At 47.0% G+C, this 24,766-nt stretch overlaps 1 protein-coding gene across 2 annotated transcripts; it reads left to right on the top strand.

Moving 5' to 3' along the window:
• Positions 1 to 5,750: 5,750 nt before the first annotated feature.
• LOC131090683 (DEP domain-containing mTOR-interacting protein-like) lies at positions 5,751 to 22,715 on the top strand. 2 transcript variants are annotated; one of them, XM_058036216.1, is made up of 9 exons: positions 5,751 to 5,928; positions 12,510 to 12,688; positions 16,126 to 16,249; positions 17,547 to 17,725; positions 18,570 to 18,755; positions 19,120 to 19,260; positions 19,541 to 19,611; positions 21,292 to 21,396; positions 22,472 to 22,667. In XM_058036216.1, the coding sequence occupies exons 1-9, from the start codon at positions 5,843 to 5,845 to the stop codon at positions 22,595 to 22,597; spliced, it is 1,197 nt and encodes a 398-aa protein (XP_057892199.1). In that variant the 5' UTR covers positions 5,751 to 5,842; the 3' UTR covers positions 22,598 to 22,667. The 2 variants fall into 2 exon arrangements, with proteins under 2 accessions (XP_057892199.1, XP_057892198.1); XM_058036215.1 differs by lacking the exons at positions 5,751 to 5,928; positions 12,510 to 12,688 and having other exon boundaries at positions 16,222 to 16,249; positions 17,129 to 17,725; positions 22,472 to 22,715.
• The last annotated feature ends 2,051 nt before the right edge of the window (positions 22,716 to 24,766 follow it).

Genomic DNA, 24,766 nt, shown 5'->3' on the forward strand with positions numbered 1-24,766 from the left:
AAGTTGCTGAGAATGAGTGGGAGAGACTGAGTCTCTGGCAGGGCTGGCTGCAAGCACTGCCAAGAACAGTCATGTTGTACCTCACCAGGATCATGACTGCTGCTCCAGCAGGAAAATCCAGTGCTATCAGCTCTGCACACTTTGGAAACCAGTTCTTGTCTGTCCCTATAAGCCCTGCCAAAATGTCCTCCCTCAGAGAGGCTGCTCAGCGTGGCTGAGGCTGGTGAATTTTACAATAGATAAATCAGCTTCTGCCAGGAAAGGCAGAAAGCTTGGAGTGTGTCTTTTATGAAAAAAATTCTCCACTTCTGATTGAGATTGGTATCAGCAGTTTGCACTGGATTGCTCATCTTGCCTTCAATGGAATGGTGTTTTACTACCTAGAGCAAAAACCACTTGGATATACATTTTTTCCCCTACTCTGCTGACATGGATGGTTAATATATGTAAATTGATGTGCCAGCCTATATAAAGGCTGTTGTGATCAAGGTCAAATGAGGAATTTTCCTCCTTACAGAACCTCTTCTGTGTGTTGTTGTTTCATTGAAGCTTGATACCATTCAAGAGGGAATTGCTGTTTTAATTCTGTGTTCACAAATTGCCTATTGACTCCAGCCATCAGCTGTCACCTTTGGGGAGCAGCTCAATGCACTGGACTTGAATTACAAATCTAATCTGCCCAGATAGGGCTTCACCAGTCAGGTCAGGCTGCCCAGTGTTGCTGCAGGACTGGCAAGAAGAGATAGAATCGGAACCTGAGGCTGCTGCAACTCCCTGAAGCTTCTTGCCCACACCAAGGTGTGTCTCTAAGCTGGTCCCAGACCTTGGGAGGGAGCACAAAGCATATCAGAGAGGAATTTGTTGAGGAATGGGGAAGTGGAGGTGACAAAGTTCTGTGTCTTGTTGTGTAACAGCATTTCTTTTGTTGTCATTTTTTCTTTGTTGGTTTTCTTTTTTCCCAATGAAAACTTTTATTAGTTAATAAAGAAGGTGAGTACTGGGTGGTGTTTTCATTGAAGCTGCAAGTCCCGAAGCAATGCAATCATGGGAGAATTTAATTTTGCAGTGTTGTTTGTTTCTTTCTTTGTTTGTTTGTTTTCTTGTTTGTTTTCCAAGCTGAAGTTCTATTCCTTGTAGTTCTGTTCTGGAGAATCAGGACTGAGCTGTATTTGTTTACAATTTTAAGGACAACAAAGATCCCCCCATTTGTTACTTTGAAGCCAGCCAAACTATTTTGGCTTCCACTTAATTACTTCAGGTTAGCAGCCTCTCCTTTCTGTAGAAATATGCAACATGTTGCTCAAACATCCCAATTTGTTTTTCTGGAACAAAATGAAGGACACTCAATGACAGGAGAGCTCCAGCTCAGATTTATAACTGAGTAATGAGAAATTGCTGAATACCATGTTCATTTTCTGCCACTAGATGGAAATAAATCTTCCACTTTTCTCTGAGAGCACTGCTGCCCACTCCAGCCCAGGAGTGCAGGATTCTCCAGGGTGCAATGTGCTTCCCTGGTGCACAGCAACCTCCAGGCTGGCTTTACTGGCTGCAGGAGCATTCCTTGGCTGCTGTGGATGAAGGATCTCCGTGCAAGATGCCCCCAGAATCGCTGATGTGCTTCTCCAAGTGTTGATGCCAGGTGGCCTCCGGTGTTTGCTGTGGCCTGGGCACCAATGAGTTAAGCACAAATAGCCCGGGGGGAGGCCTGTGACCTTTACTGGAATAGAAATAACTTTTCCCGAAGCAGCAGGGAGGGCCTGGCTCCCAAACAATGCTGGGCACTGCTGCCAGCCCAGCTCTGGGCTCCAGCCCAGGTGAGCACACCTTGCTGGGGACAAGGACTTGCCCCAGGGAATTGCTCTCTGGCAAGGACAGCTGGCCTGGGGAAGGGATTTTATTGTGTTGATGTTGGCAGTGAAATCCTTTTAAAGTTTTTTAGGGGTTTTTTTTGTTTAAGTGAAATCAAATTTGGTGTGTGGGGCAGCAGCGCTGGCTGGCTGCAGCCTGCTGCCATCAGATGGGCAGCTCAGAGCAGGAAAAATCTGCACCTGATCTTGCCAGACTCTGCTCCCCTGCATGGGAGATTTCTCCAGCTCTCTGCTTGAAATGCAGGCCTCAAATGCCACTGAGAGGACAAAATTTAGGCAAAGGACTAAGGCAAGCTTTGCACCCAGGGACAAGGATGGCTGTGACAGCTCCTGGTGTCCTCCATGCTCACTCCTGGCAATATTTACAAACAGCTTTTTAATCTTTTTACAGCTTTTCAAAACAAACTCATCTGATTTGTTCCTGTCTTTTTCTCAGCCCTGCTAGGGAAAAAAGGAAACAAAAAAAAATGAATGAGTACTGCACCTTCTGTTTGATGAAACAAAGTTGGGAGCTGAAAACAAAGATATTTGGCTGTACCCAGAGGTGCCTCTATCTTTTCTGAGCACTTAATGATTCAAACTACTTCCTAATCTATTGAAACAGAAAATTCAGACACTGCAGTTCCTCTGCAGGGGAGACCTAGGTGAAGGGACTCTGCACATCCATTGTAGATTGGACTCCAAAGCCATCCTGTGCAAAGCAGTTTTCATCTGCAGATGGAGCTGATAACTAATTCAATCTAATTAATCCCTCCATGGATGGGGAGTGAAGGACAAATATTTAGGGATTGTTTTTCCCAACCCTGAAATTCTGTCACCTCCAGGATGGAGTTAGCAGCAGCTTGCTGGCTGTATTCCCTACATTCCCTTCAAAAAAGGGAACAAAATGCTTTGGGGGAAAGCTCAGATTTGCAAAGCACTCTGCTGAGGTTAAAGAGCTCAGTGCTGTGAGCACAGGGTTTTGGTTTAACATCCCTTTTCTCCTGAATTGGTGAGGTGCTCTTCCCATTAAATGTCAGTGTGAAACCCCTGGGCTTGTGACATTCAGATGTTGAGCTGAAGAAGAGCAGAAATTCCTCCAGGCCTGGATCCCAGTTCTGGTGTGGACCAGTAGCAGAAATCAGGGAAAGAGGAGAAGAAATCGTGAGTGAGTTTTCCACTAATAATTTCTTGTAAATTCCATCACTGAAAACAGAAGTAATCACCTGGATTTCCATGTTCAATACAAAGACCTATCCTTCATTAGGAATTTACCTAATTCTTTTTAAAAATTAATTTACATTCTGAGGCTTAACATCCAGTATTGATAATTTGCACAATTTATGCATCTGAAGGGGAAAACCCTCCTGTCAAGGAGTTTGTCTCAAGGCTGCTGAATCATTTAATGATCTTGGCCCTGGTCCTTGTTGGGAAAACAGCCACTCCAGACACCTCCTCTACGACAGCTGCAGGTTCACAGTGGTGCTCTGTGCTCTCAGGAGAAGTTTTAGTCCATCCCCCTGCCCATCATCCTTTCCAAGCACAGCTCCCTCCATCCTCAGCAGCCCCAGATATCCCTGCCTGCCCTGCCCTCACTCTGCTCCCTTGACTGCTCCCCAAGCTTGACATGGGGAGATAATATATTTTATATTTCTCTTCCTTTTTTTGTGTATCTCAAGTATAAACGTTAATGTCTAATTTAAAGGACACATTTTACAAGGTTATTTACTGGAGAAATAAGTTTTTCCCTCCTGTGTTTTTTGTTTTTCATGGAAAAAGCTGGCAGGAGCTGAAATCCTTTTTACCTTGTTACTGTAAAACAGTTTCAGGATTGGAGCTGAGTATTTATATATACATATATATATATTTTTAAGGAAGGTAGCTATTTATATATATATATATATATATACATACACATATATATATATACATACACATATATATATGTATATATATATATACATATATACATACATATTATATATATATATATAGAGGAAGATAGTTACTATATATATTTTTTAAGGAAGATACTATATATATATTTTTTTAAGGAAGATACTATATATATATTTTTTTAAGGAAGATAGTTACTATATATATATATTTTTTTTTTTTTTTTTTAAGGAAGATAGTTACTATATATATATATATATTTTTTTTTTTTTTTAAGGAAGATAGTTACTATCCAGTGATTGAAGATAGTTACGATGATTAAACCAGCAGCAGTTTCTCCATAGCTGAAGCAGCACCGTGAGCAATGGGGGGCTCTCCCCACTGTATTCCTGTTGGGAATGTGGGAATTTTTCTTAAAGGAAGATAGTAATTATATATATACATATATATATATATAATTACTATATATATTTTTTTAAGGAAGATAGTTACTGTCCAATGACTGAAAATACTTATTATCAAGTGATTGAAGATAGTTATGATGATTAAAGCAGCAGCAGTTTCTCCCTAGCTGAAGCAGCACGATGGTGGGCAGGTTTGGGGGGCCCTCCCCTCTGTGTTCCCGTTGGGAATGAAGGATGTGCAGCAGGGCAGGACCAGCCCAGCCTGCCCTGGGAGCCCCCCTTGAGCTGAATCTGGCTCGGCCAGCCCGGAGAGGGCTCCAGGAACCTCCAGGGCACACAAGGGGAGCCTGTTCTGCCTTCCTGGCCAGGGGACACGGGCAGAGCTGCCCCGGACAGAGGATCCTTGTTGGAACATCCCATTCCATCCCGCTGCTCCGCTGTTTGCCTTGGACGGCAGCGCCGAGCTCTGCCCAGCCCAGCTCCTTCCCTCCGCTGCTCCTCCACCAGCAGGAGCCACAAGAAACCCAAAGTGGCTCCATCTAAGGTGGTGCCTTCACCCCGTGTCCCCTGCTCCTCATGCTGCTCTTCCCGTGCCCCCAGCCCAGATGGGTGGATTTAGGAGCATTTATGGGATGGTAAGCCTGGAAGTCTGTGCTGATGGAGACAAGGGCAAACTCACTGCCTGCTGATGAATTACTGCTACAGAGGAGCTAATTAAGACATTGTTTAGTTTATTGATGCTTTATTAGACTTAAATTGAAGCAGAACCTCCTTAGCTGATAAAATTTCCTTCCCTGCCCTCACACTCATCTTCTCCACACTCTCTTTTGGTAGGTTTTGTGTTTCTGAGGTTTGGTCCCTTGTGCCAGGCAGAATTTTTCACTCCTGATTGAACTGATGGAAGCATGATTTTACAGGAACCTGACAGTAGTGATGGGTGTAATTAACTCTCTTATATCCCACTTCCTCTGCCTTTTCCTTTGCTGGTCACCATCACTTTCAGGTCAGCTCCGGCCTTGCAGAAAGTTCCTCAAATATTGGGAATGATGAGTGGTAGAGGCACATTTTAGAGGTGGTATCAGTGTCAGCTTGGCACCAGCGGAGCTCACCCATTATTCCCATTATTAGAGGCAGATTTTAGAGGTGGCATCAGTGTCAGCTGGCTCCAGCAGAGCTCCAGACTCGCCAGTGCCAGATCTGGATACTCACAGGCTGTGCTTCTCCATCCAGCCTGCACAGAGGTGGCTCAAGCTGCTCCGATCCCCCTTTGGCAAGTGCTGGCCGCGGTGTTGGACGCATCCCAACCTGCGGAAAGGCACAGGGCCCTCAGGGAGGAAGACGGGAACGAGGCACACAGCTTTTCGTGGGGAACAGCACATCTTTAACCTCCGCAGGAAGGTTACAGCGTAAGGAAGGAGCCGCTCTGTCCGTCTTTGGCTCATCCTCCGTGCGGTGAGTGCCGGAGCCCGCCAGAGCCATCCCCGGCAGCGCAGGGCGCACCGCGGGCACCTCCCGGGCTCGCAGCGAGGGAGCGGCCGGCAGAGCCGCGCTCGGATTGCAGCAGGCTCCTCCTCCGGAGCCTGCCCAGGAGGAGGAACAGCGTGGGGCCGCAGTCAGCAGCCCGGGCTGCCTCACCTGCCCCCGGGGAGCCGCATCTCCCCAGCCTGCCCATGGGGAGCATCCCGGCCCGGCATGGAGAGCCTGAGCAGCAGCCTCAAGAAGAAAGCCACGGAGCAGCACTACAGGGCTGAGGTGATGATTGCTGGAGAGCAGCTGAGGTAGGAGGTCCCGGGCTCCTCCTGCGCACGGGGATCTGGGCTGTGTCCCGTTAGCAGCAGGCTCAGAGCTTTATCCTTGGGCGAGCTTTCCCCCTCTGCAGTGCCTGCTGATCCTTCCTTCATCCGCCAGAGTGCTGAGCCAGCTGCTCTTGTTATACCTTGTCCTGCTGCTCCTCTCTGGCGTCTCACACCCTTCACCCCCAGGTACCAGGGCACCGATGGGTGAGTTTAGATGGCCACAGGTTTTTTTTGTCCCTTTCCACCTTCCCCGAAGCACAGAGAGAGATGTGGTGGCACCAAGAAGCCCCCTGACCCTGCCTGGATAAGGACAGCAGCACTGCTGGGGATGCTTTCCGGGTGACTTTGGAAGGGCATTCCACGTGCCTGAACTGGATCTTCCCTTTCCTGAAAGTCTCTTTTGGGAACTTCTGTAGTCCCAGGCCTTCAGCAGTTTCTGAGGGTTTTCTTCTTATGAAGACAGAAATCCATTCTGCTTTGCAATGTGTGGCTGAGAAAATGTGTTCTTGTCTATGTGCGGTCAGAACCCCCTCCTTGCTTCCGAGCATCTGACTGTGGGCTTTCCTAGCTTTAGAGCACTTTGCTTATTTGTATCTGGAGCTGTTCTGGTTTGTTATGAAATGTGGGTGGAAATAGGAAATATATCCTTGATAATGTAAATAGTCCAGAGCCTGAGTGTGCTATCATCAGAGCCCTAAAATTAGCTTGCTGTAGGTTTGTTGTCCTTTCTTAGTGAGCGCTGTTAGCTTTAACTTTATTATTTGTACTCTACCAAGGATTGATAATTTCCACCTAAGGACTGGGGCCCCATCTTGAGCATACAGCCAAGGAACAGAGCAGGTTTATTCATATTTGTATTTCCAGTAACTTATCTGGAGTGACTGAGCTTTAAGTTGAGCTGCATAGCCTGGGCCAAAGGAAGGGGTTAGATATTAAGAGAGAAAATAAAATATTCAAGCTGTGTGTTAAAGCTGTGTTCCATTTGTGGGGGATGATGTGACTTCCCCATGCCTGTGGCAGGACGGGAGCAGATCAGACCCTGGACAATTTGGTGATTGTGACTGTAAGCACGAGAAGGGGATACAGTAAATTTGTTTGTGAACAGAACTCTTCCAGTACGCTGCAGACTGGGCTAAAGTTGAATAGAAACCCCAAAGTTTATGTAGTTTTGGGGACATCCATAATTCTTTTTTATTTATTTATTTTTACCCCCATAGCTGTAGTGCCTTGAAGTTTCCTGGTTTGGGGAGCTCCCAAAATCTGAGATTTCCCAGTGAGGGAGAGGATGGTCCTTTTTCTGGGGCTGGGCACACAGCAGTTGCATCCTTCTGCTTTGGTCTGGGCAGGAGCCTGTTCCTGGTGCACAAGGATGGGAAGGAGCTGTTGGTGTAAAACCTGGGGAGGAAAATGAGGACATGGACACCAGCCTGGAGCTGGGCTGCTGCTACACTGAACCTCTGCTGGAAGGAGAATTGAGAATTGAGGCAGAACACACAGAGTTTGAATTTGTCCCTTGTGTTTTGGGGATCTCACAGCCTGGGAGTCAGGAGTTAGTGGTGTGGATTTTCCTGGATAGCTGCCGGAGAGCAACAGGGAAACTGAGGCAGGGAGGTTGGGTGATGTGTCAGACAGCATCAGATGGACAGGGATAAATTTCCATGTTGTGCTCCCCTGCTTTTCCCCAGATGTGGAATACAGAGGCATGGAAAGGAGCCTGCCCTGACTCAGTAAACCTCCATCAGCAAATAACGCCGCTGTATCCACACGAAACATCAAACATTTGTTTTTCCCTGCTCCCCGCTTCCTGCCCTGCCTCCCCACTATTACATTAAATCAAACAAACCTTTGCTCCATCTTTACAGTTCTTTGGCTCCCCAGCAAGTTTGCAAATGCCTCAGAGTTTGGTTTGGCCAGAGGGGTGAGTCTGTTCAGTGTCAGGATGTGTTTCCCAGCCAGGAATAGCTGCACAGTGAGGGCTGGAGGAATGCTGCCTGTGGATGGCTGGGAATGAAGTGGATCCTGAAGGAATCAGTGGGAGATAGGCAAACCCAAACCTCCTGTCCAATCTGCCAGGGCCCCTCTAATTCAACAGCTGCCTGGTCCAGGGAGGGGGGAATAAAGCTTGTATTTTGGTCTCTCTTCACCAGAAAGACAAAAATAAAATTTTCACTGATATTTTGGCCTTGAGTCTGACAGAGCTGCTCGCTCAGGCTCATTCCTCATGTCTCCTGTCATTCCTCTTGTGTCAGACATAAAGCTTGCATGAAAATCACATTGGTTTTACTGGGCGTTGTGTATTCCTGGGTGGCATTCTGTAAGAGAGGCCCAATTAGTCACTTCTAATTGCAACAAATGGCTTATCTGAACAGAGAGGTTCTGGAGCAGCTTCCTCACTTTGCATTCACACCCTGCTGTAATCAGAGTTCCTCAAGTATGGACAAGCCCTGGTGCACTCTCATCTGGGTATTCCCATGGTCAAGAGAAGCAGCTGTGCTCTAATAGCTCTGCTAAGCTGCATTAATCACTCCTAAACATAAGATATACTCAGTAAATTTATATCTTGCACAGGAAAAGTGAGAGGAGAAGGAAGATTTTTTCCTACAAAGAATAAAGTTGCAATTTCTGCCACTGTCCAAAACTTTCAGAGCTGGCTAGTGTTTTATTTAGATACTCAAACTGAAATTCTGTTAAATAAAGTGCTCATTCTTTGATGCTCTGGAAATTGAGCTCACTAAAGGTGCGTGGCTGAACGTGCCAAAATTTGTATTCTTGCCCAAAAGTCATTTGTCTGCAGGAGGTTTGGTGGTTCTCTGTTAGACTTGGATCTCTTGTGGAGAGTGTGACTTCCTTGAGGAATCATGGGCCACTGCTTGATGTAACAGTGAACATTATTCAAAGATGAGACTTCATGGTCACAATAACCTTAAAAAGCTAATTATTAAATTCCAGCACTAGTAAAAGGGAGGAATGGGAAGTAGACTTGTGCTTGCTGGGATTTCTTTCTGAGATTTAAGTCTTCCTATACTTATATTTAAATACAAGGAAAATGAAACATCTCAGTACCACTTTGGGCTGTCACAGGTGTGCAAAGCCTGTGTCCTCACATGTACTGGTGCTTTTTCAGACTGGGGGTGATGCAAACTGGGCTTTGCTGAGCCCATTTACAGCAAAATGTGCAGTGTTTGCAGCAGCTCTTTTGCCTGATGTGCCTCTCCAGCAGCAGCTGCTTTGCAGAAATGCTCCTGCGGCTGTTGCCGCCCTTTAGTGAGCACTTAGTTATTTGTTGTTTTGATTTCTTTTTTTAATTTGTTTTTTGTTTGTTCCTGTGAAGATAGGAACAGAGAAGGTCTTTTGGATGAGGCATCTTTCCAAGGCCGCTCATTTGTGCTTAGCTGCTGTGGCGCTGTGAACTGGAATTAATATCCTTGAAAGATCCACCTTGTCATTTGAGATGCTCAAGGTTTGTTTACATGGGAGGTGAGGGAGAGTTTATTCCTCTTCTGTTTGGATGTCCCTTTCCACAAGGTTACCCAGGATGAATAATGATGGCTTTGTAGTGACCTTGACAAAGAAACAATTTGCTTACCCAACACAACCTTCCCAAAGCAAACACACGTGGAGGCTCTGCCTGCCAAGCCAGGAGTGTTTCATAAGAGCCCATTCTCATGTTCCAGCAAGTGTTTCATCCTGACCTTATTCTGCTTTGGTTTTTTTTTTTCCTTGTGAAGAAGTAATATGTCCACAGGGTGGATTTTGCCATCTACAAAACTCATAATATTGCATATTGTTATATATTTCCTTAATCTTATTTATCTGGAATCATGATTAGAACCCGCTCATGGTTTCACCAGCTTTGTTTTTGTAACATCACACAAGAGCTGTTACATCCTGTGCCTGAAGGACAAAGTTTGTCTCTTCAGGGTTGACAGGAAACAGTAAACAAGAGGAAAGTGAAAAGTCTGCAAGGACATTCCAGCCGAGCCTCTTCCGCTGCCCTGAGTCTGCAGGACAGAGGGAAAACTCGTCACAAGTTTACAACAGCCCTTAAAGGCCCAAGATGCTGCTCCAGAGGTGCTGAAATACCTCTTAATTCCTGTCCTGGCAGTTGCTCCCAAACAAATATTTTTAGAATAAATGTATTTTTAAAATTTTAAAATATCATACCTTGGCAGCGTTGCTTCCTAAAAATATTTTCTTTTTAAATTTTATTTATCTCCTTCAGAATCTCTGCATTTTTATAATATACTCTGAAACATGCTCAAATAAAAGGAATAAAATAGTGAAAATAGTGTTCTCCTAACCAGTTTCTATTCAGACTTTGTGTTATAAGGTCTGTGTATTATTATATGTATAGGGGGTGTATGTGAGTGTAAATATATATATATATATATAGTCTATATATATAGGAGTCTATATTCTTATATATAGACTTCTATATATATTCTATATATGGACTCCTGTAGACTCTTGGTGGCAATAGAACACTCTTGGAACATTTCTTATCTTTTCCAAATACTCCTCCAAAGTGCCTTCCCACTTTTTGATTGTGAAGGAGAGAAAAATAAAATTGGCTGTGTCTTCCTCCATGGGTGGGGATCCTCTCTTTGCAGTCACTGCTGACTGTGTCTGGTTGCATTTTGACAGTGGACCATGAAATAAAGGAAGAAAAAAGACAAAAACTCTAAAAATAGCCAGGCAGCTGTCTGTGGAGTGTTCTTTCTGGGTAAAATCCATCTGCAGAACGAGTGCTGCTCACACGTGGGAATCAACCATCCAGGTAAAGAGTGAACGCTGGATATGGATCTCAGGATTTGAGAGAGGTCTGTGCAAGGCAGGGCCAGGAGCAGGTTCTGCATGAATATTTAGTTAGTATTTTAATTAGCAGGAAGATCTGAAAACTTCTGTCAACTTCTCGGCATTAATTGCAGCAATCAATTACTAATTATTCTAACAAAACATTTGATGGTAAAACTTTTAGGAACTTAGTATTTATAAATCTTTCAATATAGGATAATCCACTGTAAGCTGAGAGATTTTTAGCGTATTCAAACTTCTTGTGAGGTACTTAAAATTTTGTACAACAGGAAAAAAGAACAAAAGAACTTGAGGCATGAAATAACAAAAGGCTGCAGTGTTTAATGCCCTAGTAAAATTCACTGGCCTAGGGCGAAACTGGGAATTGCGATGAATAGTTTGAAACAAAAACCATCCTGCAGTTACAGAGATGTTTAATTAACATCTGCCCTCGGAGCCTGCTGCACACACTGGGCATTTTCCAGCACTGGTGTTTTGGGAACAGCCATGGCCACAGGGCAGAGTTTGGCCCCTGGACAGATCTGCTGCCAAGGTGGGCTGGCTTTGGCTGGAGCACAGAGGAACTCTGTGCCTTGTGGCTCACTCACTTGTTAAGGTCCTTTTGAAAGTCAAAGCTGGGCTCACCTGAGTAACCTTCCCCCATCTACCTTTCCATCAGAGCTGCAGACCAGCCATAACATCGGGGTTGTGAGGAGAGGAGGGTTGTTTTTGGGTAAACCCTGTCCCCTTCAATCCCAGCTGGAACCAGAAAATGCCAGGACTGTTCTCCACTGCTGCTGTGGGTTAGTGGGTACAGGGATCGAGTGGTGCTGGGATCCACTTGGCACTGTTTGCTTGGACAGGAGAAAGGAGAGCTCCTGTTACTGCTCCCACCTGGAGTTATGAGTAAGGCTCTGTCCTGGAGGCAGCTTTATTCCTGCTTTCATAGCCATGGGGAAGGAGAACTAGACACAGAATCATGCCAAGAGACATATACAAATACAAATGTGCTATTTGTACGTACAAATACATGTACTTTTTATTATCTGAGTTTTGTCCCCTCTTCACCCTCTTTGCTTGGCTGCTGTGGGTTTTAGGGGCTTGTTTAGAATGAAAATACATGTATGGGTCAGACTACATCTGCTCAGGCAACCTGAGTGGTGGCAGGAGGGGAGAAGGGGATGGTGGAGAGGTGTGATTTTGTTCACAGGGGTCTTAGGATGAGGGAAGAGATGAGGATCTGACTCTGTATTTCAGAAGGCTTGATTTATTATTTTATGATGTATATTATATTAAAACTATACTACAAGAATAGAAGAAAGGATTTCATCAGAAGGCTAGCTAAGAATAGAATAGCAAAGAATGATAACAAAGGCTTGTGGCTCAGACTCTCTGTCGAAGCCAGCTGACTGTGATTGGCCATTAATTAGAAACAACCAACATGAGACCAATCACAGATCCACCTGTTGCATTCCACAGCAGCAGATAATCATTGTTTACATTTTGTTCCTGAGGCCTCTCAGCTTCTCAGGAGGAAAAATCCTAAGGAAAGGATTTTCCATAAAAGATGTCTGTGACAGAGAGTCTCCCTGGGATTGGCTGATGCAGCCTGGCAGTGCCAAGGGGTTTGGTTGAATTGATCAGTCCCTGGCTGCTTGGCACCAGCCCCAGCACATCCAGGGTGGTCTCTGCAGGCTGGACAGATGTGGCCATCATACCCAAGCTCCCATGAGAACCCAGCTGTGCTCAGTGGCTGCTGTTCCCCCCAGGCTCCGTCTGCACGATGGGAAGCTGATCAAGGACAGGAGGTTCCACCTGCGCACGTACCCCAACTGCTTCGTGGCCAAGGAGCTGACGGACTGGCTGGTGGAGCACAAGGACGCGCCCGACCGCGAGACCGCCATCCGCCTCATGCAGAAACTGATGGACCACTACATCATCCACCACGGTGTGTGTGGGGCTCCTGCCACCCCCAGGGCGGGCTGAGTGTCTGCTCAGCCCGTGTGTCACAGGGCCGTGTCCCTGTGTGCCACCCCGCCGTGGGTGAGGGCTCCTGGAGAGGCTGGGGAAGGATGGATGGGGCTGGGTTGGTGGGAAGCTGTGTGCCTTTGGGGGGTGTGCCAGGTACTCGGCACTGGTGAGGGCACACCTTGAGTGCTGTGTCCAGTTCTGGCCCCTCAGGGAAGGATGTTGAAATGCTGGAGTGTGTCCAGAGAAGGCAACGAGGCTGGTGAGGGGCTGGGAACACAAACCCTGTGAGGAACCCCTGAGGGAGCTGGGGGTGCTCAGCCTGGAGAAAAGGGGACTCAGATCTGACCTGATCACTCTCTACAACTCCCTGAAAGGTGGCTGTACTCAGGTGGGGTTGGTCTCTTTCTCCAAGCACCACTGACAGAGCCAGAGGTCATAGTCGCAAGCTGATCCAAGGGAAATATAGGTTGGGTATTAGGAAAAATTTTTTTACAGAAAGAGTGATAAACTTCTGGAATGGCCTGCTTGGGGACATGGAGGAGTCACCATCCCTGGGTGTGTTTAACAAAGCCTGGATGTGGCACTGGGTGCCAGGGTTTAGTTGAGGTGTTGGGGCTGGGTTGGACTTGATGACCTTGAAGGTCTCTTCCAACTTGGTCATTCTGTGAGTTTTCTGCCCACCAGAGAAGGAGCTTGGGCTGTGCACTGGTAAAATGACATCTAAAGTGTCTCCCCTTTGAAAGCAAGCCCAGTAACACCTGACCTGTATTCCTGTGCAGCAGCTGCTCTGGCTCATGTCTGTGTCACACAGAAGTGGAAGCTGAATTATAGTACATTTCACCTCTGCACCATAACACCCCAGTACTCCTCAGTTTCCTCATGCTGGGACAAAGAGGGTTCTGGAGTCCACATCACTCCAAGGAAAATTTAATCTGTCACCTGTGAACCTACAGCTGAAGCAGTCCTGTAGGAAAGCCTCCCTTGGGATTTAAGTGTGTGCTGCTATTACAAAGGCTTGTCTGTGGAACCTAATTAAAAAGAAATTTAAAAAGGAAGGGAAAAAAAGGAAGTGTGGAGAAAAAGCAGCTTGATGCTCAAGCCCAGCTCTTAGCAGTACTCAAGTTTTTTTTTCTTTTTAACATTTCTTTGGAACTTTCAGGAGTTTTGAATTAACTCAGGTCACATACTGAGCTCTGTGCTGCAGAGCAAGGTCCAGCCCTTGGTCCCGATATAACAATAGAAAACAAGCTGTGCTTCAGATGTGCAAAAAGCAATTCCTGTCCATGTGGTTTTCAGACCCAGCCAGGAACAGAACCCCCAGACTCTCAAACATCCCTGGAACACCTCTGCCATGAGTGAGAAGGGTTGAGCTCCCAGGGCTTTGGGGCAGGAGATAGGTGCTGGTTTGTCACACGAGGATGTAGCTGAGGAGACAGAAGCAGATGATGACCACACCAAACCAAACCCTCTCCTCCCTCCTCTTTTCTGGGGTCCAAAAATAGCTGCCTTTGACCACTGCAATGCAAACACTCCCTGTTGCCATCTGCTCCTTACTGAGGGTAATGCCCTTTGCATTAAACTGCCTAGAATAAAAATAAACTCCTGCTGGGCTTTATCACAAAAAAAATGAAGCAGGGAGTTCTCAGTTAACCATTAACGCTTACACCTGATTATTCTTCCATTTCCCCAGCTGACAGTTTCAAATAAATCCATTAGTTAATTAAACCTTGCAGCACTGGGTGCCAGCACTGTTTTGGTTGCATATTAAGACATGTCCCTCCTGCTCCTGTGACAATTCCTGGCAGGACACAGAAGATGACTTTCCAACTTGCCTTGTGTGCATTAATTTTGTTAGTCCTGTGGAAAGAGGGCTGCCAGCACAGTGCTGGGTGCTTGGCAATTGTCTGGCTGAACTGTTTGCCCTCTTCTCCCCTGGCATCCAGATAATTATCTCATGAAGATCATTGTGCTGCCTCTTAATTGTCTGGTGTGCTCTGAGCTTTGGTTCTGTTACATGCTGGAAACACAATGAAATTGGTCTTTAAACAGGAAAAACTGCTTTGGTTTTCTATGGGCACAGTCCTGTAGGATTTTTTGTTCTATTTCTGGTTGCAGTGGCTTTGGAGTAGTTGCTCCTTGGGATTATGAGGCTGCAGACTTTCACTTAAAACAAAGGTTGTTAAAACAACTTTCTCATCCTGCCCTCGTGCTTGGTGAGTCACAGGCTTTGGAGTCCTGATTGCATCTGAGACAGCTGCACTGCAGGAATGATGAGCCCGAGATAATCTGACAAGTTTTGGCATTTTGCTGCTCACCTGAAGGGGAATGTGGTTTTGCCAGTCTGCTCAGAGGGATGAAAAAGAGTTAAAATTTTCACAAGAAGTATCTTGAATGTTTTCAATTTCACTCTAGTGGATGGTGTTACTTTAGTGAGGAAATATTTGTGGTTTTTCTTTTTCCCTTGGACTAATTTTCTTTGCTTTCCAGGCATATTCTTTATTCTGGTTTTTGTTGTTTGGTTTTTTATTTTTACCACTTAAATTTCTTCTTCTTGCTTCAGGTGGGTGCAGCTGAAGGCAGGCTGGCTTTCAAGAGCTGAACTATGACTTTTGGGTTGGATTTTTTGGTATTTTAGTTTTGTTTGTTGTCTTTTTTTTTTTTACTTGTAGTCTAGGAGTCTGTTTCTGGCAGGTTTATCTCACATATTTAAATATTTGATATCCCAAATATTTACTTGCTAAAGGTTACATGAACTATAGAGCCATGTGTTTGCAGGCTGTGTGCCCATCCCCAAGGTGAATCCCAGGCTTTTCATACAGATTTAATTATTCCAGTTGTATTGCACCTGGCTTTGAAGGAAAGTTTCTCTTGAGGTCAGTTTGCCATGCAAATGAATTGGGCAGGGTTGGCACAAAATTATGTGGAAAGGTTCGTGCCATTTTTTTTTTTAGCTTATGAGTAATTTTTTTTGTTTGTGAGTATTTTTGATAGACAGAGGTAATTTTATGGGGGTTTGAGTGCAGTATGGTTTTGTTTCCTCTGTCCTCTAAGTCTGCTTATGTGGGGCTGTAGCTTTTAAAATAAGTTGATTGAGGCATTTCTGTTCATCCTCTTTTAGTCTAAATTGAAACATTAATACTTAAAAAGTCCTGTTTTTTCTAATGAATGTTTTAATGTTTGGGACAAAACGCTGCCCTCATCTTTGCCAAGGTCTGTTCCTTGGGATTGACCTCTCCCGGCAGCATGAGCTTCAGATGCTCACGGGCAGGTAATTTTTGGGGACTGGGGGCTCGGATGCCGATTGTTCCATGGGATGAGGGGCACAGGGAAGGACATGGCACGAAACCCTGACAGCTTTTAGCCATGAGACAACACCCTGTGTGTCCCTGACAGCCCTGCCCTGTGTCCCTGCAGTCTGTGACGAGCACTCGGATTACAAGGATGCCAAGCTGCTCTACCGCTTCCGCAAGGACGACGGCACCTTCCCCCTCAGCAAGGACGTGAAGGTGTTCCTGCGGGGGCAGAGCCTCTATGAGAAGTACGTGAGTCCCCCCTGGCCCTGGGGCACTGGGGCTGTGCCCTGCTGCCTGTGCTGGCTGCAGCTGGGAGCCCCTGGCTCTGCTTTTCCTTCTCTGCCCTCCCTGCTGGGAAATGCTGCATTTCCTGAGCCCTGCCACAGCTGCAGGATAACCAGGGCATGGGACTGGAGCTTTGCTATGAGCCCATGGATGCTTCCAAGGGCTCCAGCCCACGTGCAGGATCTGGGATCTGCTGCAGGGAGGTGCAGTGCTCCTGGGATGGGCACATCCAGGGGCCATTCCCAGCATTCTTCCAGCCTCTTGGTGTGAGCTGTGTTAGGACTTATGTCCCACCAAAATCAGCAAGGTATGGGACTTTCAGCACCCTCGTGGGCCTGGGTGCGTGCCCCTTTCTTAGCCTCATTTCCAGCACTCTTCCAGCCTCCTTGTGTGATCTGCTTCCAACAGCTGTGTTAGGACTTATGTCCCACCAAAATCAGCAAGGTATGGGACTTTCAGGACCCTCATGGGCCTGGGTCCCTGTGCCTATTAGCCTATTTAGGCTATTAGGCTATTTCTTAGCCTAATTCGCAAAATTTGTAATGGAAAAGGTTATTGCCAAAGAGCAAACTCCTTCCACCTCCAAGTGTTTCATTTTCGTTGTGTCACTTGTTTCTAGTTCTAAATCCAAGCCATTATTCCAGAGTTTAACCCCAGCCCACTCTCTGGACCCGTTTCCTTTAACAGCCTCTTCACAGCTCCACATCCTCCCCATTCTAGCAACGAGAGTCACAAACCGGCCCTGAAGGAGGGTCCTCCCTCCGGCCGGGGGTGATTTTGGGTGTTTCCCTGCCCCTGTGCCAGATGCGCATCCCTCGTGCTTCGCTCTCGGTCCGCAGCATTGCCCTGGGATGAGAGCGCATCCCTGCGCTCTGACGGCCGAGCCGGCTGCACCCTCTCGTGGAGACACCGGATGGAGCTCTCGCTCGCTGCCAGGGAGCCCCTGCTGGCTGAAATCCGCCTTGTCCTTCCATCTGGACTCTCTGCTCTCTGTTTCCCTCATCAGTCGCTTGCTTGGCTTTCCCTGCGATCTTTACCTGAGCTCACCTGGTTCTGCTGGAGCTGCTGCCTCGCTGTGCTGAGGATTTACAGAGGTGCCCGACTGCAGCTGCGGGTTCCTGCCTCCCTTCCCGCTGCTCTCTGGCAGCAATGTTCTGGCTGCAACGCTTTGCCCACTCCCCTCGGCCTTGCTAAACCCGGCTGCAGCTGCCCAGGGATGTTTGGCATCACGGCAGCCTTGTCCCACCTCTGTGCCAGGCTGGTGAGCGTGGAGGAGTCAATCCTGAAGGTGAGGGAGGAGAACTCGGTGAAGTACCAGAGGACTTTCCTGGGCTCTGAGATGATCGACTGGCTCATCCAGGAGGGAGAGGTGGAGAACAGGCAGGAGGCAGTGGAGCTGGGCCGGGCCCTGCTGGAGCACGGGATCATTCAGCATGGTGAGCGAGCCCAGGGAGCAAGGGATGAGCGGAGGAACAAATCCCCATTCATGCCATGCAACAAGTGCTGGTCAAGTGCCCACTTGGAGATGGCAATGGAGCCTTTGAGTTCTATGTTTGGAGCTGGTGACCTTTGAAACTGGAGCAGTCTTTACCATCCACAAAGGCTTTGAGATGAAATCTGAGCTCTTGCTCTTCAGTTCTTCAAAGCCGCCGGCCACGGGGCTGGGCTGCACCCCTGGGTTTGGAGGGCTGGGGCGTGAGGATGTCATGTTTAGCTCCTCTTGGCTGGAGATCCTATCCATCTGCTATAATTAAACTGTAATTCGGAAGGCAGGGAGTCCTCTGAGTGTCTTGGGACAGGGACAGGCTGTGACACTGGGAGATGGCACCTCTGGGGGTGGCCCTGCTGTTCCTCCCTCCCTGCAGGCAGAAAAGCTGCAGTACAGCACAGGGGCATTAAAAACAATTCATGAAAGACTCTCATTGTCACTATAGGACACAAAATAACATGATGCACACACACAGCTTTTTTAAGGTAAAAAAAGCACTTTTAATTTCTGATTCTAACATTTGTAGATTTCTAAAAGTGACAGTGGATTGGAGGGTGAAGGTGCCACCTCTCCAATGACACTGGACAAACTAACAGTTTATCAAATTTCTCTTCTTCCATATAAGAATGCAAAACAATAAGTTACATAAAGTGGGTGAGAAAGTTTGTTACAAGAATGTCAACCTCAGAAGGCTTAGAAAAACTTAAAAAATCAGGGCAACACCCCTCAGGATATTTATTATTTATTTTTCCACCCCCTCAGCCTCTCCCTCCTCCCCTGTTCTCTCCTAGTCTCCAACAGGCATCACTTCTTTGACAGTGACATCCTCTACCACTTCTGGATCAATTTCCGCCGGCGGCGGCGTCTGACGGAGCTGCTCAATGAGAACTCTGCCCGTGCCCTGTCCGAGAGCCCCGACAGCCCCTTCTGCCTCCGAAAGCTCAACCCAGAGCCTGGCAACACCAGCTTCCTCTCTGGTAACCGTGGGTGTGAAAGCAGGGATTACATTATCAGAGTACCCCAGGGATGAGGGTGTCGCTCCAGCAGAGTTTGAGAGGTTCCTCTGGGCACCCCATGAATGAACACCCATCCCACTGGCTTGTGGTGGGCGTCACAATGCACTGGCAGTCTCTAGCACGGCCCCTCGTCCCAGGAAAATAACTCAGCTTAGCATCAGATCAGCTCTTGATCTTTCTTTGAAGCTGGTTTTACTCTATCTCAGCTCAAATACTTTCTTCTGTGCACACATACCTTTCAAGTGTAGGTCAGTCTTGGGGGGAAGTTTGTTTTTTTAAACTACTCTGTTTTTACACAGAACATTTTTTTGTGTGCCTCTTGCAGTCCAGACCAACAAGGAGATCAAAGTTGTCTCAGCAGTTCGAAGGAGCAGCATCACTTCCCTCTCTGGAAACTCCAACACCTACTTCAGTGCTCCTCCTACCTTGGTATTCCCTCCTGTGGCTGAGTGCAACCCCAAATCAGGTCTGGGCTTCTGCATTGCCTGCTTTTGTATGGGAGATATCAACTCCTTCAGGGCACGGTCCCAAACCAAACAAACCCCTCAGCCTCACCTCTGCACCTTGATTTGAAAAGTTGTGTGTGTGTTTGGAAAACCATTGAGATGAACTCAAAGGTTTCTGTGCGCAGGAACTGTGGTTCTAATATCTGTTTTGCAGCCCAGGGTGATGCCCAGGCTGCCTTGTTATGCACTTTCCTGTACAAACCCCTTGATTCTGATGGAATCTGTCACCTTCTGCTCTAGTGTTAAAGAGACCCGTCACCACTGAGGAGCTGCTGTCCCCTGGGGCCCCCTATGTCAAGAAAACACTGACTGTGAGTGACCATTGGGAGTGGCATTGCTAAAGCAGCAGTACCCAGCTCCCTGCCTGCTCTTTGGTGCTTTTCTGTTGGCTGCTCTGACCTCTCCGTGCTAAAGCTTTGTCTGCTTGTCACATCATCCTGGCTTTTTGTTGGTGACTCTCCAGGGGTTGATGTCTTCACACATTCTTGTGGGTTGAAATGTGCTCAGCCCCTCTGAGAGCAGGAAAAAAATGCTTTCTGGCCAGAAAAAACCTCCAATTTTGGAATGTTTTTGCCATTGGTCAGGCCCTGGCACAGGTTGCCCAGAGAAGCTGTGGTTGCCCTATCCCTGGAAGTGTCCAAGGCCAGGTTGGATGGGGTTTGGAGCAACCTGGGATAATGGAAGGTGTCCTTGCTCATGGCCGGAACAAGGTGATCTTTAAGGTCCTTTCCAATCCAACCCATTCTAATATCCTGTGATTTCTGTTCCCTCCAGCTGCATGCAAGCTGTAGGATCAGTAAGTGTTGTGATGTTTGGGACTGTGATACGCACCCTCTGCCACACCCTTTATGCACAGCTCTATGCACATTTCAGGTCCCTCTGCAGATCAGGGGTGCTGATTTGATCCACAGCGTCTGATGGAGCTGCACTGGGTGGGGGGAGCAGCCAAGGGCCACTCTTGCCTTCCTCATATTGGGCTTTTTACATGGACAGATCTCCAGATGGTGCAGACAACTCAAGAATGGGGCTTTGCTTTTTTAATTATTTCTAAAGCTGTACACTGGTCAAGTCAGGGCTGGTGGGTGGAAATATTGCAGGGCAGCTCCTGCCCTGTGGATCCTGTTGCACTTGGCTATTTTTGTGTCTCACCCCTTCACTGCCCACCTCTGAAAGGGGCAGTCTCACAGGGAGCAGTGTAGGAAGCGTGAGGGCTGCCTTGCCATGCTGGTTTGGCACCAGGAAATGTGGATCAGGTTCCCAAATTAAGTGTGCTGTACAAAGGGGTGGGAAGGAGCAAGAGAAATCAAGCTGGTGACTGGCCTGGCACATCTGAGGAAGTGCTGCTCATTCTCCTCCTGAATGCTCTTGCCCTGCCCTTCAACTCTGCCAGCCTGGCCCTTTCACGGCTCATTTCCTCCTGCTTAGCTCTGCAGTTGCTGTTATTTATTTATATGGGCCATGTGCAAAGCCCCTTGGAAATTCCTTTTCTCTTTTGGGCGCTTCAGAGGGCTGCAGTGCCACAGCAAGCTGCTCTGGCAGGCTGACACCAGAGTGTCCAGGCAGGAGCAGCCCCTTCCAGCCAGGAAATGCTCTGCTGTGCCAAGGAAAAGGCTCAGCAGGTGTGTGTGTGCCCTGGGAATGGTCTCAGGCGTGCTCGGGGTGCCTGCCTTGCACTACAGCTTGGTGCTGCCTGTGATTCTCCTTCCTGCACAGGCTGACAGGGAATTAATCAAAAATTATTAATTAATTAGTTAGGTAATTAATAAAAAATTAGAAAGCAGCTTTGCAGGGAGCAATTAATCAGCTCTGCATCTCGCTTGGTGCTCAGCCTTTTCACTCCTGCCCAGAACAGGTTAGAATCATCTCTATCTCTCTGTCTCTCTAGGAGCTGTTGCATCTCCTCTCTGCGGCCCATTCCTTGGTTTTTAAAGGAATTTTTGTTTTCCTTGCCCATTCCTTGGTTTTGAAAGGAGTTTTTGTTTTCCTTGCAGATCGTGGGGGATGCAGTGGGCTGGGGGTTTGTGGTTCGAGGAGGAAGACCTTGCCACATCCAGGCAGTGGACCCAGGAGGACCTGCTGCTGCTGCAGGGATGAAGGTACCTCCTACTCATGGAGAATAAACAGAAACAGGATTTGTGTCCTGTTTGAGCTTTTTGGGCTGAGCACATCCTCCAGGATAGTTCCATCTGCTGCCCTGGGGATCAGACTGATGGAATGGCACATGGAGCTCTGGGAGAGATAGAGGGAGGGAGGTTGTGGGCAGCTGAAACTTAAAAAACTCTGTAAAATTAAACCATCCCTGTGCCAGACCTTGGAACTGTCACAATGGTTTGAGCCACTAAAAACAAAGCACAGAATTCCTAGTTCAGTTTCAGTGATTTTATATAACCCCAAGGAGGCAGGGAAGGAGCAGAGCTTTGTCCTGAGTCACAGTTCCTGGGATGCTCAGCTCCTGAGCATTTTGTTTCCCTGCTGTTAACAATGAACTTCTCCATCGAGCTGTTTTCCATTCACACAAAACTTTAATAATATCAAATTGGTGCCTTGATTTGATTCATCAAGTGACTTGCAGTATTTACAGCTCAGGAGAAATGAACTTAGAGCTTGAAACTCACTTTAGGCCCAGGCATGTGAGTTTGGTGTGCAGTCTTAGGCATCAATGAAAGAAGTGTTGTTTCCCTACAGAATCCCCAGCAGCAAGGGAGTAATTTCTGAAAGCTGATACAAGTCTAAAGTCAAATGAATATTTGAAACAATGGAATTTTTTAGAGGCAGAGTGTGACTCCCTGTTTGCTTCAGGCAGGATTGGAAGGGGATGGATGAATTTGTTTCATTTACTCAAGAGCCCAGTTAATTTCTACTTACCTAATCTCATTTGCTACCAAATTGCTGGATGTTAATATTGTGTTTCATTTCCATCTGTGAAACGATCCCCTGCTCATAAATGAGTCTTTTTTTTCCTCTTTTAGCTCACAGCCTAAATCCCCTTGGTCCCATTTTTATGTCACAGTGATTGCAGCACTGTGATTATTGGTGTAGCTACAGGCTGGTGATGCCTGAGGCTTTCCAGCATTTTGACACGAGTTATTTGCACCTCAGCCAGCATTTCCAGCTAATCCTGGGCAGGAGGTTCTGTGGGGCTGGAGGTGAGCTGTCCCTGCTCTCTTGCAGGTGTGCCAGTTTGTGTTCTCAGTGAATGGGGTCTATGTTCTGCACCTGGACTATCAGACCATCAGCAGCCTCATCATGACAGGACCAAGGACTCTGGTGATGGAAGTCATGGAAGCCATTGAATGAGCCAAGGAGTCTCTTGGCAGGGAAGGACTGTGGGGAGGGACCAAGCTCGACCGCTCACTGTGATGTGTTACCCAGGCATTTTGACGTATTTTCAAATAAATACATTCAAATGGACAAATCTTGGATTTTCATCCTCTTGAAATATTTATCTCTACCTGCTGTCAGAGTGTCTGAGCTCTTGCAGCTCCTTTTCAGTGTGAGAATCCAGCCCTTGATGAAGCCCCCTCAGAGCAAGCTCCCCACCAGCCAAGCTGAGGCAGGTGGCAAAGCTGGTAAAGCAGCAAGAAGTTTACACCAAGTGAGTCTGTCTGAGCTGCCCTGAGCTGTCTGTGCACTCTCCCAAGAACACAGTGTGCTCTCCAGATGGCCCCATAAGCTGTGCCACCGGCTCTGTCAAGAAAATAAGGAAATGGATGCAGGAATGTGTGTTCCTTGTAAAGTCTGAGGCTCCTGCTACTCTCCTGGCTTAGCCACGCTCACAGCCAGGGCTGGTTGCTGTTCACAGATGTTTCTTGAGAAGGTGACACTCCCATGATTGTGCTTTTTGTGCCCCCACCCTTTAATAATGCTTAATTTCATTAATCAGCTTCACCTCAGCAGGGAGGCAGGCGGAGATCCCCAACATATAGGCTGCTAGCAAACTAGTGGGGAGCAGTGGGTAAAGGAGGGACCAAAACCAGAGTGTGGCCAAAAGGAAATGTGTCCTGGTCTGAATGTAGCTCTGGGGAGGAACAAAAATGAGTAAAAGCCACCAAAATCCAGCTCCCTGTCCCCTGGTGCTTGCAGGATGGCTGTATTTGCAGCCAGTGCAAAATACTAATTGAAAACTACCCTAAAAGTGAGCTAAATATAGAAAAGCAGGTAATAACAAGAAATTAGGGAGGTTTCCTTCTTTCCAGCTCACAGAGCATCCTGTTTGTGATTAGCCTGCTGTGCTGTGCATGGACAGGATGATTGCCAGCACTGCTGCTTAGGGCAGGGTCCTCAGTGCAGCTTCTCTGGCCACAAACCAAGCCCTAAAAACACCCCAAAAAGGCCAAAGACAGTAATTTTGGTTTGTGTAGAAATGGGGTTGGCTTTCTTGGAGAATCTGCTGTCAGCTGTGCATCAGGTACTGCCCTACTGCTGGCTGCCTTTTTTCCCCTGGGTATAAAGGGATTTCTGCTCCCCCAGAGCTGGTGCTGAGGTAATGGGACAACTTGGAGCACAGAATTCCTGGAACAGGGTCCAGGCAAGATGTTTGCATTGATAATTGGGGTCCTTCCAGCCCCTAAGTGGAACCAGACCATCTCCTCAACAAACTCACAGTTGTTATTTGCAGCATTCAGTGCATGAGTTCAGCAACCTCCATCTGCCTTTTTGCTTTTTAAATTCTCTTTAGGGAGAGTTTGGGTGTCTGTGATGTCCCAAAGGTTGAACCCAGGGTGCTTGGCTTGCACTAAGGTCAAATCCAGAAGGTTTAGGCATGGTGTGAGCACCTTGGGAAAGGCTGGTCAGGAAACAACACTCTGAACACAAGCACTGAAAACAGCTCCAGATTTTCCTGTGTCAGAGCAGGGATTTTAATTCTGGAACTGAATTCCTTGAAAGCACATGAGATAACTGCTCATATCTTTCTCCTACTTTTAAAGAAAACTGTAGCAGCTCTGAGCAACATCAGCAACCCAGCAGGAATTACAGAAGAGGTAATTTGTGGTATTTACACAAAGGACAGTGAAAACTCTCCATGGGGTACAGAATATTCTGTGCTTGGTTTTATGAAGATTTGTAGCCTACTTTTTGCCCAGGGAAGCTGTGGCTGCCCCATCCCTGGAAGTGTTCAAGGCTGGGTTGGAGCAACCTGGGATAGTGGAAGGAGTTCCTGTCCATGCAGGGGTTGGAGCAACATGCTCTGTCATGTCCCTTCCAACTTAAATCCTTCTGTAATTCTATTATTTAAGTGCTTCCTTAGTGGAAGGAAGTGTGGAAGGAATAGTGGTTGGGATAACATGCTCTGTAATGTCCCTTCCAACTTAAATCCTTCTGTAATTCTATTATTTGCTTCCTTTTGGTGTCATCCTTTGGTCTGTACATTGTGATTTTTTAAGTACTTACAAGATTATAAAACAAAACTACAAAGAGTTACCAAAGGTTTTTTAATGTGCAAAATATTTTGAAAACTATTATTTT

This window comes from Melospiza georgiana, chromosome 17, assembly GCF_028018845.1.
Source record: "Melospiza georgiana isolate bMelGeo1 chromosome 17, bMelGeo1.pri, whole genome shotgun sequence".
NCBI lineage: Eukaryota > Metazoa > Chordata > Aves > Passeriformes > Passerellidae > Melospiza > Melospiza georgiana.